We start from the raw sequence: 15,194 nt of genomic DNA, 5'->3' as shown, positions 1-15,194 counted from the left end.
GCTAGGATACTGCAGTGTTAGGGTCTTTCGTTCTGAATATTGCAGGATGTGTATACATGTATTTTCATCAAGTTAATGATTGACATTTGTATGAAGTACTACATACCAACTCTCAGAGTGGGTGCATGAACATAAATTTCAATGAAAGATGGAATGTAGTAGATCTGAGTGATAAATTCATCTTTATTTTCAGCATAAGTTTGAATGAGACCATCTCAATTGAAAAAAGTGTTGACTTTTGCTGTCTTTATGTGTGATAATGTATATACTTTCCAAAGTGTAAACACAACTCAACAGTTGACACAATGTCATCCAATCATGGACAGTAGAAGTGAGATGCCTATGGTCAAATGCATGAGAAATGACACTGGTGTTGGGTCAAAAAAACTCTGATGTCCAATTTAATTCCATCCTTCATGTTTCAGCCAGAACAACATCAAGGTCTAAGTTTTGATAATATTCAGCTATACCTGGCCTTAAAAACTTGAGATACCTTATCATTTATAAAAACTTTCTTGTGAAGTCTGGTTCTATAGTATGTGTTTTTCAAGGAGGTGACCATTTTCCCCTCAATCAAATGACATGATCCTCTGCCAGTGCCAGCCAGCTCAGTACCGAGGTATGTAAGACCCAAAAAATTGACAAAGTGAGCGTCAAAGTGCTCGATCGAGCACTTTGTGGAAAATGGCAAAACTGAGCGTCAAACTGAGCGTCAAAATGAGCGATCGAGCACTTTGTGGAAAATGTTAAACTGAGCGTCAAAGTGAGCGTCAAACTGAGCGTGATGGCGCCTCCAACGATAGGATGTGGTATAATTAATTTTGCCATCAGCTGTGAGATCGCGTCCCGCCAGGTCGATGTTTACATTCACTATGGCGTTACCCAATGAGTCGTCAATCCCGCCTGATGATTTGGTATGAGTTGACATTCCCTGTTACTGTTGCCCGTTTCAGGTAGATAATCTTTCCGAACAGATTTCGCTTCAAGGCCATGACAATTATCATTTTTATACCTCTGCCTCGCTTACCGCCAGGATTACCGCTGCTCAGAGACTGAATATTCATGAAAAGTCATTTACCACAGACTGGAAGTGAATCATTCACACCTCTTCTACTCCTAATGATCGCGGAAATACCGCAGGCACAGCGGTAAATGGCATGAACGGCTACAGTTTGCTGTATTTTTTTTTTTTTGAGAGAGAGAGAGAGAGAGAGAGAGAGAGCGTGTACATCTACGTCTTGGTCAAATAAACTAGTACGTTGTCACTGTTGCGTATGTTCAGTTCTCTTCCGTCTGTAAAATATTGCAAACTAAATACCGAACAAAAGGTGCATTTCACGAACACCCCCTAACATGTCTTAGGTGTAATCGATGTCAAAAAAATAGTTGACAATTTATCAGATGTAAAGTTCAAGTTAATTACGACATCCAAATTTTGTTCAATTTGTGCGAGATCGGGAAGTAAAACTCTGGTCATACATCGGTAGAGCCATTCCATGATAGCAAATATCGACATCGCGTCTGGGGACAATTTGTCGTGTCTATTTTTATCTATATTGATAGCAGCATGAATGTCCCTTGTACTCAATAAAGAAGGCACTGAAATTACAAGTTAGAATTGGCTAACTACTACGATGGGTTGCGACGTTTTAGCCACATCGTTCACCCCACAACTACGTAACAGCCTATCACCAACCCGACATGCGAACAACCGGGTAGGCGAAGTTTATTCCTTAAATTTATGCCATTTTGATATTTATACGCCTACAGACTTGGAGCAAGTTTACGATCAAGTTTATCATCACTTCATAAACACGTTCAATAAAGAAAGCATTCTGCTATAAAGTTCGTGTCAATAAAATACGCTGCTGGTATAATTGTTTTGAAGTCCGAAGCTCTGCATTCAAGATTACAGTATGGTAGGTATTCTTTGAACTTTGAGCAAACAGAACGATGAATGTAAGCAAGGAATAAACTAGAAATATTTATGTGTTTATCACACGACACCAATGTTATGTCTTGTGTTGATAGCATTGTAGTTTTTTACAGAGTGATAGAGATATTGCAAATCTAGTTGGCGCGATCACTATGAATAATCAAAGGAAAAATATAAATTGACCGACATATCGACGTAGTTTACGGCTCTGCACGCATCAATATTACCATAGTCGCGACGGGGCCCGGGATATGTGCCGCTACGGACCACGCTTCTCTAGATAAAAATCACTCTGCATTTTGATGATTTTGAATGAATGTGTCTGTGGACTATTGTAGCTGCACAGTAAAATTTCTCAGATAATTTCTGCGCTGATCGCCATAAAATGCCGACGTTTTGTCAAGCGACGCCGCTCACCGGCACCATTTTTGATATATCCATGACGGCGATTTTTCCCAACAAAATTTTTGAGGGACATTTTACCAATTTTCATGAATTTCCTGTCATTTTTATAATTACACATGTTTAAGTGTATGAAGAGAGTGTACGCGTTAGCAGATGGCCGGCAGTTGTATCGGGCCAAGTGTCCTTGTAGCGTTTCTTATGACATCTACGTTACGCTTGAAACATTAACAACAACACAACAGTTATGTTCGTTGAATTTTATTGGTCAACAACAACAACACGACTAATAAACATAAACAACAATACAAACAACAACAACAACAACAACAACCAGACTTCTTGGTTCCCTATGCTCAGAGGGTTGAGCCCACTGCAGCACTGAAAATTCCATGAACTTGATTTGTTTGAAGTCCTGTCAGCGTGGCTAAACTTGACTGACATACAGTTCGCGTACGTTCAATAATGATTCTACATAAATCAGACTTGTTATCCAAAGACTCTTGATGTTGAAAGGTCAATTTAGACTTTGCCTGAATAAACACATTGTCTGGAAATCGTTTGCTGAACGTGACACTCTATGCGATGATCGTTTTTTGGACGTGGGATTCTGTGCATGTGATGACCGTGATTTTCTATCCATTTGACATCACGATTGCCGAACAATGTCTTATCATGACAAATGTTTCAGAATTAAAGCAATGTGAAAGAACATCTTTCATCCGAAAAAGTGAAAGTTACAGTAATTTTTTCGGCTTCAGGCGTAAGCTTATGATCGGCTCAAAACTTTTCAGTCTCGGTCAACCCATAGAGAATGACGTATATTTGACCTCGCTCTGCCTGCCATTTGTCAACTCACATACATGCACACTATAGTGATTGACATTGCTCCATCGAGGTCCGTCGACTGCAGGACCTTGACTCCTATCTCTTATTCTTTTTGACTACGAAGAGTAAACTGTAATTAACTGTAATTATGACACCAATATTGGGCGCATCATTGTAAACACGTTTTTATTAGCCAACTGGCAAATCGTGTACTATCCAGTACGCGCTAACTGAGCACCCATGCAAGCTATATTTCGCATATTCGCTACATTTTAGCACTCAGTTCTTCTTTTTTTCGCCCAGTTTGACGCTTACTTTGTATCAAACGCTGTTTGACACTCACTTTGTCAGTTTCCAACGCTCAGTTCGACGCTCAGTTCGACGCTCACTTTGCCATTTCCAACGCTCAGTTCGATGCTCACTTTGTCATTTTCCACGCTCAGTTCGACGCTCACTTTGTCGAATTTGGGACCCTTACATACCTGGAGTACCGGTAGAGTTAATTGGGTCAATCCATAGACAGTCAAGGGGAAGATAGATCCTCAAGAAAATGTGTCTCAGTGGATTTTACCAACAGCTTGTCCAAACTGTTCGTAACTTTAACCGCATAACATTAATGTTTCTCTGATCTAAATATATTTTGTATTAGTATGTTGGTGAACAAACATACCTAAATATGAAATCCCTCATTGAAGTGTATTTTTATACATTTCTGTTTACAACAAATTTGATTAACAACAAAATATGGAATAAATGCTTTTAGGCAAGGGTTTTCGTAAGTTTTCAGTTTCAGTTTTTCCAAAGGTCTTATTTTGTCATGTAACATGAAAAACATGGAGAGAATTTGTATTCACTAAATTAACTGCAACTTTCACTCTGATTGTAGTGTGATTTATACTTTTCGAACCTTTGCAAGATTTTTTTTCTACACAATTCCCATCAGCTTGGATTATGTAGTGAGTGCAATGATATCATCAAGACACATAGCAAGCACATCACAAAACACAGTTTATTGCAATATGAACACAGCTTCATTTTACACACTTGATGTGTATATACAGTAAAACCTGCCAATATTGATCCCCTTTCGAGGCCAGATAGTCGATGAACCCCCACACCCCTTGTATTTGGAACATTCCTTGGAATGAAATTGTGCAGTGATGTTCACTTTAAACCAATCACCCCATTTCCTCATAAATGGATCCATCCATCCGATTGAAAACAATGGGCATGTACCACAGTCTGCTGTTGAAAAGGGTAAAACAGGTATTACTGTATTGTGCACACGCCCTACCACTCTCCACCCTAAACTAACCCAACTCTAACCCAGACTTTCCCAATTCTTCTCAGTCGCACGACACGCTCTCACCCCAAAAGGAAAAAACACCCGAAAGTTCTGAGGACTCTTCGTCTTCAGACGACGAGGCACAAGCACAGCCAGCCCCGCTCTCTGCGCAAAAACTTGAAGCGGTGGAATCAAAAGAAGACAGCAATAAGAAATCAAAATCCTCCAAGGAGAGCAAAGTGGAGAGTCTCTCTGTAAAGAGCACAGGGGAGACAAAATTAGATAAAGAGGGGAAAAAAGAGGTAGTTCATGTTTTGATGTTTGTGTGTTCACGGGTTTCAAAGGGTTTGTGTGAGTCTTTGCTGTGACACTGCCATCTAACCCATAACTGTCAATGCAGTGGTTTTCCTCACTAATTCATGGCATGTTAACATGTGTGCAATACTTCCAAAAAATACTGTCCTTACCTGCGCTATGATCCAACCTGACATACTCATTGTCCCAGCACCCAAGAATCATGTGTTTCTACTCAGAAACACAAACAGTTATTAACTTATAAGTTCACAATGCTAACAGAAATTTCAAACAAAATGCTCAGAGAAATATTATTGACAAGGTACATCACATGTCAGTCACTGTATTTTCTTGACATACCCAGGATATGCCTAGTACGAGAAAATCATAATATTTTTTATAGAAATGTCAGTTTGAGATCTAAAACTTGCATTGATATAAAGTTGGTATTGGGACTTTTATGTCTGCTATAACTTTCAAAATCTTTCTCTTCATTTGGAGTTGTGCATCTTTGCAGTGATTTTTATCTAAAGTGACTCTTTAATATGAGAATTTTCTATTTCTAAATTTGGACCTCTTTTTAGACGGTTGTGTGGTAAACATTTCTCTGTAAAACAGTCCTTATATGTTCACTATTCTCTGTGTGCTGCAAGTGTGCTGTGTTCATGTTGACACAACTAAATCCAAGTACCCTGTTAATGAATCAGTGATATGAGATATCCTTTCATATCAAGATTTCAAAGTAGTTCCACAGCCTTCAGCTGGTCTTTATGTGGGATATTCCTCTGACTGAATCTCTACTCCATGCCAAGACCAAGAATGTTGGTGTTTGTGTTGCAGTGCCAAAGATAAACTTTGTCATTCTAAGTTTATTAGCAATGGGATTGTAATATTTTGTCAAAGCTTCCATTCCAAGCTCAGAGTTAAAAGTTTTAATTTCTGTGTAGTTTACCATATTGCTCAACCATGTAATGAAGCTTCAACCATGAAAGGTACCATTCCAGTGGATATTCACCTCTGGCAGTTCAGTTGCACCATGGCTCCATGCATGCTCAAGAACTGTCAGCTCAAAATCATGAGTATTGCAGGCATACAGAGCCTTCACATCTCCAAATGTTCACCTTTGAGGTATCAAACCTCAAACCATGCAAACATTTGTGACGGTTTCTTTCATAGATACAGTGAAACCTGTCTATGCAGGACACCATGGTAAATATACCTTAATAGAGAGGGTCCATAATAGACTGGTAATTTACAAATCACTTTCACCTTGAAAAATTTGTCCTGGAAGTGTCCAGATGACAGTGTGTGTCCATAAGTATGAGGTTTCACTGTATACACAAACACAGCCATGTTCTCACTACAGTACCACATCTGTCACATAGAAGATCCATGCTTAAACTAAGCATGCATATGTACAAACTCAACACTTCATATTTCAGAGTGTGTGCCTAGCAACAGATATCTGGTTCAAATTCATCTCACGCCACAGAGTTTTTTATCTCTTGCATGTATTTTTTCGATGACAGGAGGTTGAAGAGACACAGATAACATCCATTTCTGAATCTTCAGCTGCCGCCACGCCAACAATTACCATGGTAACACCTGCCAACGATGCTGGTGATGCTGCATCTACAAGTGATAAATCGTCAGAGGTATAACGGACATGTATTGCTAATGATTGTCAACATGTTATGTACTGGTAGTGCTGTTCATGATTCATGTCAACATTTAAAACTCATCTGTATTTTTCATCTGCCCCTTTCTAGTGTATTCGTATCACACAGGTTGGATCCAGATGTTAATTGTCAATGGATCACATTGCATACGAGTTGTTATTCAGATAAAAAAAGCATATTTTTCTCCTATACTGTAACTGCACATGCATAATTCCATTCAACATGACTGTAACTTTACAAATAACGCTCTAAATAATCATAAATAATGTAAAGCAAAAATTCTCTTATCACCAATACAGTTAAAGTTACAATATTATGCACCGTTGTTCTGTACTCATGAAAGCTATAAGTGTAACGTTAATGATAATGTAATATAAATATAACTTAAATGATTTAACTCTGTTCCTCCTTAGGTTTATATAATATAATCTGATAATAAAGCACTATTTATTCATTGCTGACACATTCTTTCAAGTTAATTTGACTCAAGAATTTTGTCCTCCTCTACCATCTTTTCATCATACTTTCTGATATATTTTGAACAGTTACACAATATTCTGTGTTGAGTCTATTTAAATCAGCATTTATTGTCCAAAATCGCTCTAGTTTCTTCTCTGCTAGTCTAGGAGATCTGTTTCTCAAGAGTGTGCCTCTCATGCCTCTCGTCCCCTTAAGAGCGCCCTCATGGGACGATACCAGATCTCCTAGTGTGATGGAGGCCTTGGCTTGATCCAGTCATAACATCTGCCAATACCTTGAAAGAATGTTTGCTAAAAATGCAGGCCATCTTGTAGAAACTGGGACAAAATATCTAGTAGACAGCTCGATTACAATTTCTGTGATGTGTTGATAGTTTTACAAAACTCATGTGCCAGTCACATCACAGACTTTACCTAAGAAGTTATTTTCAGTCTGTTTGTTTCACATGAAAACTTGTTAACTGTACACCAACATCAGCAAATATTGTATAGAATTCCTATACACTGCTACAGTGGTGGTAAAAGGGTAACATAAGAATCTAGTCAACTGCATTCTTACCATTTCTGTTTGCTCTTTCAGATCATCTCATCTGTTACTTGTTGTTTCAAGTCCTTTTTAAACTGTCTCAGTCAATTTATTAATCATGCACTTCCTTTTCTTCAGCCTTTGTGACATGCCCACAGTAAACTATCATCATTATGTGTTATTATGTAAAGTTTACTATCATAGCTGTGTACTAATCAAGCTGTATTACTCTCCAACTGTCCTGTTTATGTCTATAACTTGTTATGTGTACATTTGTAAATGCTGATGTAAGTTCAATCTTTGATCAAGTATTTTGTTGTGACATTGACTTTTTCCTAGGCTATAGCTCTCTAGTTTGTACCATTCATTTGCGTATCATGTTGTAAGTCCTTAAAAAGCATTGTTCAATTATTTTAATTGGAACACCTTCGTCATGGCAAAAAATAGGAGCTTGTGATAAATATACAATACCATGGTCAAAGACTGTTACTCTTTCATAGTCCTGTTACCATGGTTATTTATGGTTTGTAAGGCCACCGAATGAATTTGTAGATCCAAGGGAGCGTAAAGGAGAAAAGGGTTAATTTAAATAACCATATTAAAAGTGAATGACCTGACTGGCGTCATGTTAATTTCATATATCAATGGCCATGTTTCTGTTCAGAATGATATCGTATCTTCTACAATGATAGTGCTGATGGCTGCTGGCTTACAGTTTATAGTTGCTTACACTTGGGACACTGTTTGACACTGATATAAGAAAATATGTGAGGTGTTTACTGCTAAGTCATATAACAAAAATCATGCCAACTTGCAACCTGCCTGAATCTAGATGGTTTTGTAAACAAAGCTGATAGAAAAAGTATATGCCACTACCTTTCATTTTGGTTCAAATGCTAAAAATTGAAAAAAACTGGATACATAGTCGGCATTTGTTGTGAAATTACCTTGCTGTGTGACTTTTGTTATTTTTAGTATGATCATGGATTTCATGACAGCTTGAAGACTCTTATGACATTTATCTTTACGTTACCAACATTTTCAAATGATGTTATCTTTCAGCAGAAGGCAGCACAGAAAAAAGAAGATGAAAAGGAAGACGATGAGGATGAGGATGAAGATGAGGATGAGAGTAGTGATACAGATCTTGAAGAACTAGATCCTAAAGAGAGGAAAAAGAGAGAGAAAGAAAGGGCCAAGAAAGAGAAAGAAAAACGTAAATATTTGATTTGAAAAAAAGAGTATCCACAGGAAAAGGCAGAATAAGAATAAGAATCTTTCCAAAAACACAGAGGAAAATAAGTACAGAAAAAGATGACATCAAAGACAGTATCTAAGGAGTACAGAGTTAACTGATCACTTTCAAAATGGCAATATGACTGGTCCATTTCATAAAGATACTTCCAGTCAGTTATAATTTGCTGTATCATGTTATGATTTAAACGTTTTGGGGAATTTTACAAAATTGGGTGTCTTGTCATTAGTTTAGGGCAGTAAGCCAGAATTCAGAAGATAGAGAGTTTTCATGTATATTTGCTGAAGAATTAGAAATACATGGTCTGATGCATAGAGCAAATCTCCTATTCATATCGTCAAAGATCCGATGATGATAACGAGGATGGTAATGATGATGATGATGATCTGAAAATGGGAGAGAATGCATGAATGTAAACTTGAACAAAGTCGGGGAATTGAGCAGAAACTTGAAATTGTTGTCGATGTTGTGTAAATGTATACTAAGATTTCACTTCTCAACTTAGTGGACTTTTAAAAGAATGCTTCACTTTTGGAAATTGCAGAAAAGCAGCTGGAGAAAGAGAGGAAGGAGAAAGAAAAAGCAGAGAAGGAGAGACTCAAACAGGAGAAGGAAGAGGAGAAGAAGAGGAAAAAAGAAGAGGAGGCACGGAAGAAAGAGGAGGAGAAGAAGAGGAAAGAGGAAGAAAAGAAACGAAAAGAGGAAGAAAAGAAAGCCAAGTCTAAGAAGAAAGTTGAATCAGAAGATGAGGATGAAGATGATGAGGATGATGAAGACGATGATGAGGATGATGACGAAGATGAGGATGAGGAGTCAGAGGAGTCAGAGGAGGAGAAACCGTTGACGAAGAAGGAGAAGGAGAGGAGAGCTAAGGAAGAGGCCAAGAAAGCCAAGGCTAGGGAAGAAGCTAAGAAGAAAGAGGCGGCAAAGAAGAAGAAAAAGGTAGTGGAATCTGAGGAGGAAGATAGTGAAGAGGAAAGTGAGGAAGAAGGTAATGTATCTTCAGTGATGATAGCAACTATGTTTTTTTGTGTGTCCTGGTTTTATCCAAATACAATGAATTTTAGGGGAAAATGATCCTGTTTGATTCAATTTTATGAGGGTTGTCTACAAAGAAAATATTTACCATAACATTAAGGGTATCATGTTTGAACGTTAGGTTTGTCCATTTATTTGATAATAATAGTGAGTAATGCTGTATTTTAAATTTAGACTTCATGATTATTAAAAAATGTGAAATAAATAATGAGGTAGATATGTATAGTTATTCTCTCACTATTATTAAACCCCCTTTGTCTTCCAATTTCAAAAAAGTCCAGCTGCTACATCTGTACGATAAATGTGAAAATCCCATGGAAGGTCATTTGTTTTGCTAACGTGAAACTGCATACAAAGAATAGTATGGCAGTTATCAAGTGAGACAGATTTATGGAATGCTATCTGATTCAAAAATCAACAGAAATCAAACCAAAGGGCAAAGCTAAAGTGGACATATTCGGCAAGAGCCAAACCAAGAAGTCTTCCAAACTAGTTGAAGATGATGATGATGAAGATGATGATGAGTCGGAGGATGAGGAAGAAATGAAGAACAAACAGAAGGATAAAGAGAAAGCTAAAGCAGCTGAGACATCGGCCAAGGTGAGTTATCCTTGTCTAGAACAATACATGTATGTTTTGGTTTGTACTGTGAGAGTAAAGAAAACTGTAGTAAATGAGAGTTCATACAACATCACTGTGAAGTAGAGCATTTTCATATATCTGTGTTTCATGCTGGTTATTCTCTGATGAGTTTATACTGAGCATTTTGTGTAGTTGCAAATTTTTCTGTAGTTTTTCATGATCAATTAAGTACTGCAAAATAGAATACAGTTGAATATGTCTTGTCATATATGCCTGTATACAGTATAAAATTTCTTATAATGAAATTATGAGTAACCTATGAAGATGTAATTGCAAAAGAAATCACTTTCCTTAAATCTTTATCATAGAGGTCATTCACGTGAACTATTCGTCATATATTTCTGGTATATATGTGTCATTTTACATATTTCTTTGTGATGTAGATTTAGTTTTCCTTACAGAGTTTGCAAGACTTTAGCTGGCATCTATGAGACAGAATGACTAGCAAAACAAGACCATGTCATGTGTGTGTAATGTCATGTACATGTATGCTAACAGAACCACACTATAACAATGCTTGTGTCTTTTCAGCAGGATACAGTTACAACATCAGTACACATGAAAAGCATACATGTATATGCAAATATACTCAAATATACATGATTCTTGTCTTCCCACACTGACAAACAGTCTTGCAATAACATGCAGCATTGCACAGTTTATCTCAAACCATTGCATTACATGATACACCGAGTTGACTTTCAACATGACACGTGTACACACAGAAACACATCAACAGAAATGTCAACTCTACAGAGACAAGCAATTCAAAGTATGTGTATGTTCACAGGAAATACCTCCATTTAAATGAAGACTTTAGTCATGGGACATCTTCTCGTAACACTTGCCTATATACAGACATATCCACAGTTACATCAATAAAAGAATCATTACTGTCACTTGTAACATGTAACAAAAAACTTAACAGCCATCTCAACCATGTACACATACATTTTCAGTAATAATCAATAACAATATGTTAATTGTTTTATTCTTTTTTTGTATTTACCCATTGTTCATTATGATATCATCATCATGTCCAAATCGCCGCTGCTGTTTATGAGTAAGTCTTTCAAGTTGTTTTTGTCACATTTGTGTTGTTTTGTGTGTGTGTGTGTGTTACAAAAAAAATGGAAATCGAAATTATGTTGTGCAGATTGTCGTGGTCTGTGTTTGATATGTGTTTTCAAATTCCATTAGCTGAGAGGCATTTTCTGAAAGCTTCTGTTACTGCCAGTAACAAGCATTTTTTTTTCTTCCCCCAAAATCATGTTAGCTTGCCAAATGTTCAATTTGTCAACCCAGTTTGTAAATGTGTTGATGTCAAGTGATGTTCAGGCTGAATTTTAGTCTAGACTAGATTTCATTTCTCAAGATAAATGTTGCATATTTGGTGTGCAGTGTAATGTATCAGCAAGACTAATGCATAAAAGACCAGTAACTGTAAAGTTTTTGTTTCGTATGTCACTTGCAAGTTCTTGTTCTACTCCACAAAGCATGTTTAAACACCTATTTGACTTGTCAATACAGCACATAAAATGGACAGTTTTGTTGAAAAATTTGAATTTTTGTCTAGATTATAATTCACATGTCAACAATAGCAACGCAGTCTACACATGTACTGGCTGAGTTATCAAGCTTAATACTGTTGTATCACACAATGCTTTGGTTAGTAGAACAAGAAACTGTAATTGACATGTAAAACAAAAATAGTGACAAGAATTTATCATAGGTTACAGCTACTGGTCCTTATAATGTACTTGTTTCAGTGAACAAAAATAATGAAAATGTAATCCAAAGTTACAGCAATTGATTGTCCCTTTCAGAGTGATTTCACCGATTTGTTGATTGTTTAGAGTTTGTATTTGCACAAAAGTATATCTTGTTTGTTTGCAATTCTACCAGGTGTTGTTCATACCATCAGCACTGTTCACTCACCAGGGATAGATTATTAAACTATTTATTAAACTAATACATTTTGTTACCCTGGATTAACAATTTCATGCGCACATGTAGCACACGGTTGATAAGTACCACTAAAATTTTCACTCTGTACTCACACCATACCTGTGTATCTTTCATTGCAACCTTATCACTAACATGCAGCTACTGTGATGATATTGCCTTATACATGCGAAGAATTACTCTTTTCTCCTATAGGTTTCTATAGCTTTGCACATCCTGAGTGAATATTCTGTACCTGTTCTGCTGGTTCTGTCAATTTCCTTTTGTAGCAAAGAAATGAAATGGTTGTACGTCAACTGCATTTCTTGCAGACTGGAATATCTTATCCTGAAGAGCATTCCTTGCAATCCCTTCAGCATCCTTGAGTGATGAATATTCCAGTCTTCAATTTCATATCCTTAACTCTTTCACTTTTGGTATTGGTCCAACTAACCTATGAAATCAGACAGGTTGGATTAGTCCGACTGTTGAAACTAAATATTTTACTTTAGCTAGGGGTGAGCAATCTCATTCTCACATAGTTTCCCCAAGACAAATATATGCAGAGGCAATATCAGTTTGCTTAGTATGGCTACACTAAGCCTAAATTAACAGACACAATGCATATGGCCAATGAAGGGTTGTAGTCTCCCTCATTATGACTGCACCTGTACTCTAAGGGAAACTCAAGTAAAATGACAGGGGGGGGGGGGGCAAGTCACATATACATGCTTTCAGTGAAATACTGTAGTAAAATGCAAATTGACCAGTGTGGGCAAAAAAATTATATTTTTGGATGTTGGACCAATTGCCTCACCCCTGTGCACTTTGATTGATATACCTGCAATTTCATAATACTGTGTACCTAGTTACTTGGCACTATACATCTTTCAACTACTTTTCTTCTGTTTTTTCTGTCTGCTTGGTGTAGAATTGTTGCTTTAGTTGAAATTTCTGTCTGCAGTTCCTACTGACATTTTGAAAGCATGATTAGTGGACTGAATGTGATATTTTTGCGAAGTTTTTTGAAGTACAAACCACTGCAGACAAGTTCCACGTTAATGCTGGTTGACTACGGAACATCAGAAAACACGGTGTGCCATAGTGATTGATCAGTTTGCTCAGAGCCAAACAACTAGCACCCATCAGGACTTTGTATTCATACATGAGAAAAGGGAAGCAGAAGTTGTGTGTCTTTCTCTCCCTGTAACACAGCTATTGAAGGAAGATTTGTAACATGGAATATTCGCTTGCTTTTGCTTTGCAGTGGAAATTTTGGCAAAAGAACAAAGAAGCCGAGGAGAAGAAGAAACAGGAGGAGCAAGCCAAACAGCAAGCCCAGCAAGAACAGAAGAGCAAGACCTGTTCAATTCTCTAGCTGTCACTCAAAGAGATGGACCAATCATATTGGTGTACCTTATTCATATGCAAATAGTTATGTCTGAAATGACCAATAACGATACAGAATGTTGCAATATCCTAACAAAGCCATAATTGTTCTCTCCAGTGAAAAGTGAGAGTGTTGTATGTTAACCCCTTCACTACCATACTCTTGGTTTCTCCTTGTTGTTTTAAACAGGGTGAGTGGATCTCTGCATTGGAACATGGGGGTGACAGGGTTAACATGACAGCTCTTCCTCTCACAACCAATCAGAAGTCGTGTCATTTCAGCAAGGAAGTGTCAATCATCTTAGTTGCAGCCAATCACAGCATAGAAAGTAGATCTGAATGTATCAAAATGCATCATATCATAGAAGCAAAAGATAGGGATCTATATGAATTATTCCTCACAGTAATTTCAGCTGTGCTTGTAAAGACCTGTAAATATAAAAATCTAATTTTCCTGTTCTTCCTGTATAAATTTTGTAACTCCAAAGTCTTATCAAATCTTAAAAAAGAGGAGAAGCTACCTTTTATATATGAAATGAAGTGTACAACTTGATAATAATTTTATCCTTGATTTTTGAAATTCTGAAACAATATTTACTTCCTGTAAAATGTGTAGAAATCTGCTTGGAGCAACATTGAAAATTTGAAATCTTAATATTACAGAATGATTGTCACTCTCTGGACAAAAGATGATCTCAATGTAATATAAAACCAATTATTATACATCTACCATCGAGAACAATAGAATTTAGCGTGCGCTAAAAAAGCCGTACGGAACTCGCGCCCGTTCCGTACGGCACGGTTTCAAGGCGCCCCATTCCTGCGGCTGTATCTGCGCGTTCACTGTAGAACGGTTTCAAGGACCCCTTGGACGAGTGCCAGAACAAGTCTCGCGAGCGCTCTGTGCGTAGTAGTGCACACACTCCAAAACTTGCAGAAGCGCGTCCGAGGTAGCGTTCCACACTGGCGCGATAAAATCGGAAGAAAAATTGTTGACACTGCACGAAAACGGTCACTACTCCGACATTTTGATGCCCGATCAGGAATGTAAGATGTATAATAATAAGGTTATTACGAAAATACCGCAAAGGATGCACTCGGACATTGGCGCCACGCATCGCCCTCCGCTTCGCGTCGGGCGATACGCTGCGCCAATGTCCTCGTGCATCCTTTGCGGTATTTTCGTAATAACCTCATAAGATTGAAAGAAAAGAATAAATCTTCTTGCTGATTTCCTGTTTACTGTATTGGAGGTCCAGTTCTTCAGATAAATGGTCAAGCTTGTCCCTAGTGTTAAATTGGTGTCAGGGTGATATGTGGGGTTTGTCTGACCTTGAACTTGCTGATGTTGAACTTCAGTCCTCCTGACTTTTGACTTTTGAAATGTATTTTACGTTTGAATAAAATTGTGGACAGTGCAAAATTTGGTTTCTTGAAAATTGACCTAGTCAGTGGTTTTTAAACGCTAAACACGCAAACCTGTGTCTGTTGCCCATC

General features: G+C 37.5%; 1 protein-coding gene across 17 annotated transcripts in view; it reads left to right on the top strand.

Annotated features, from left to right (window-relative positions):
* Positions 1-14,551, top strand: part of LOC139142082 (X-linked retinitis pigmentosa GTPase regulator-like) — a 44,430-nt gene extending 29,879 nt beyond the window's left edge. For 4 of the 17 annotated variants that reach the window (XM_070711884.1, XM_070711883.1, XM_070711885.1 and 1 more), the window contains 6 exons: positions 4,517-4,753; positions 6,275-6,400; positions 8,492-8,645; positions 9,229-9,675; positions 10,144-10,322; positions 13,576-14,550. In XM_070711884.1, the coding sequence (XP_070567985.1) occupies positions 4,517-4,753; positions 6,275-6,400; positions 8,492-8,645; positions 9,229-9,675; positions 10,144-10,322; positions 13,576-13,686 (1,254 nt within the window). In that variant the 3' untranslated portion in view covers positions 13,687-14,550. Of the gene's footprint in view, positions 1-4,516; positions 4,754-6,274; positions 6,401-8,491; positions 8,646-9,228; positions 9,676-10,143; positions 10,323-13,575 lie in introns of all 17 variants that reach the window. The other 13 variants (XM_070711891.1, XM_070711889.1, XM_070711890.1 and 10 more) reach the window with 9 other exon arrangements.
* Positions 14,552-15,194: the final 643 nt, after the last annotated feature.

Source organism: Ptychodera flava, chromosome 10 (genome assembly GCF_041260155.1).
Source record: "Ptychodera flava strain L36383 chromosome 10, AS_Pfla_20210202, whole genome shotgun sequence".
NCBI classification, from domain to species: Eukaryota; Metazoa; Hemichordata; class Enteropneusta; family Ptychoderidae; genus Ptychodera; species Ptychodera flava.
Note: the sequence above shows the minus strand (reverse complement) of the source record. Positions and strands in the feature narration are given on the sequence as shown.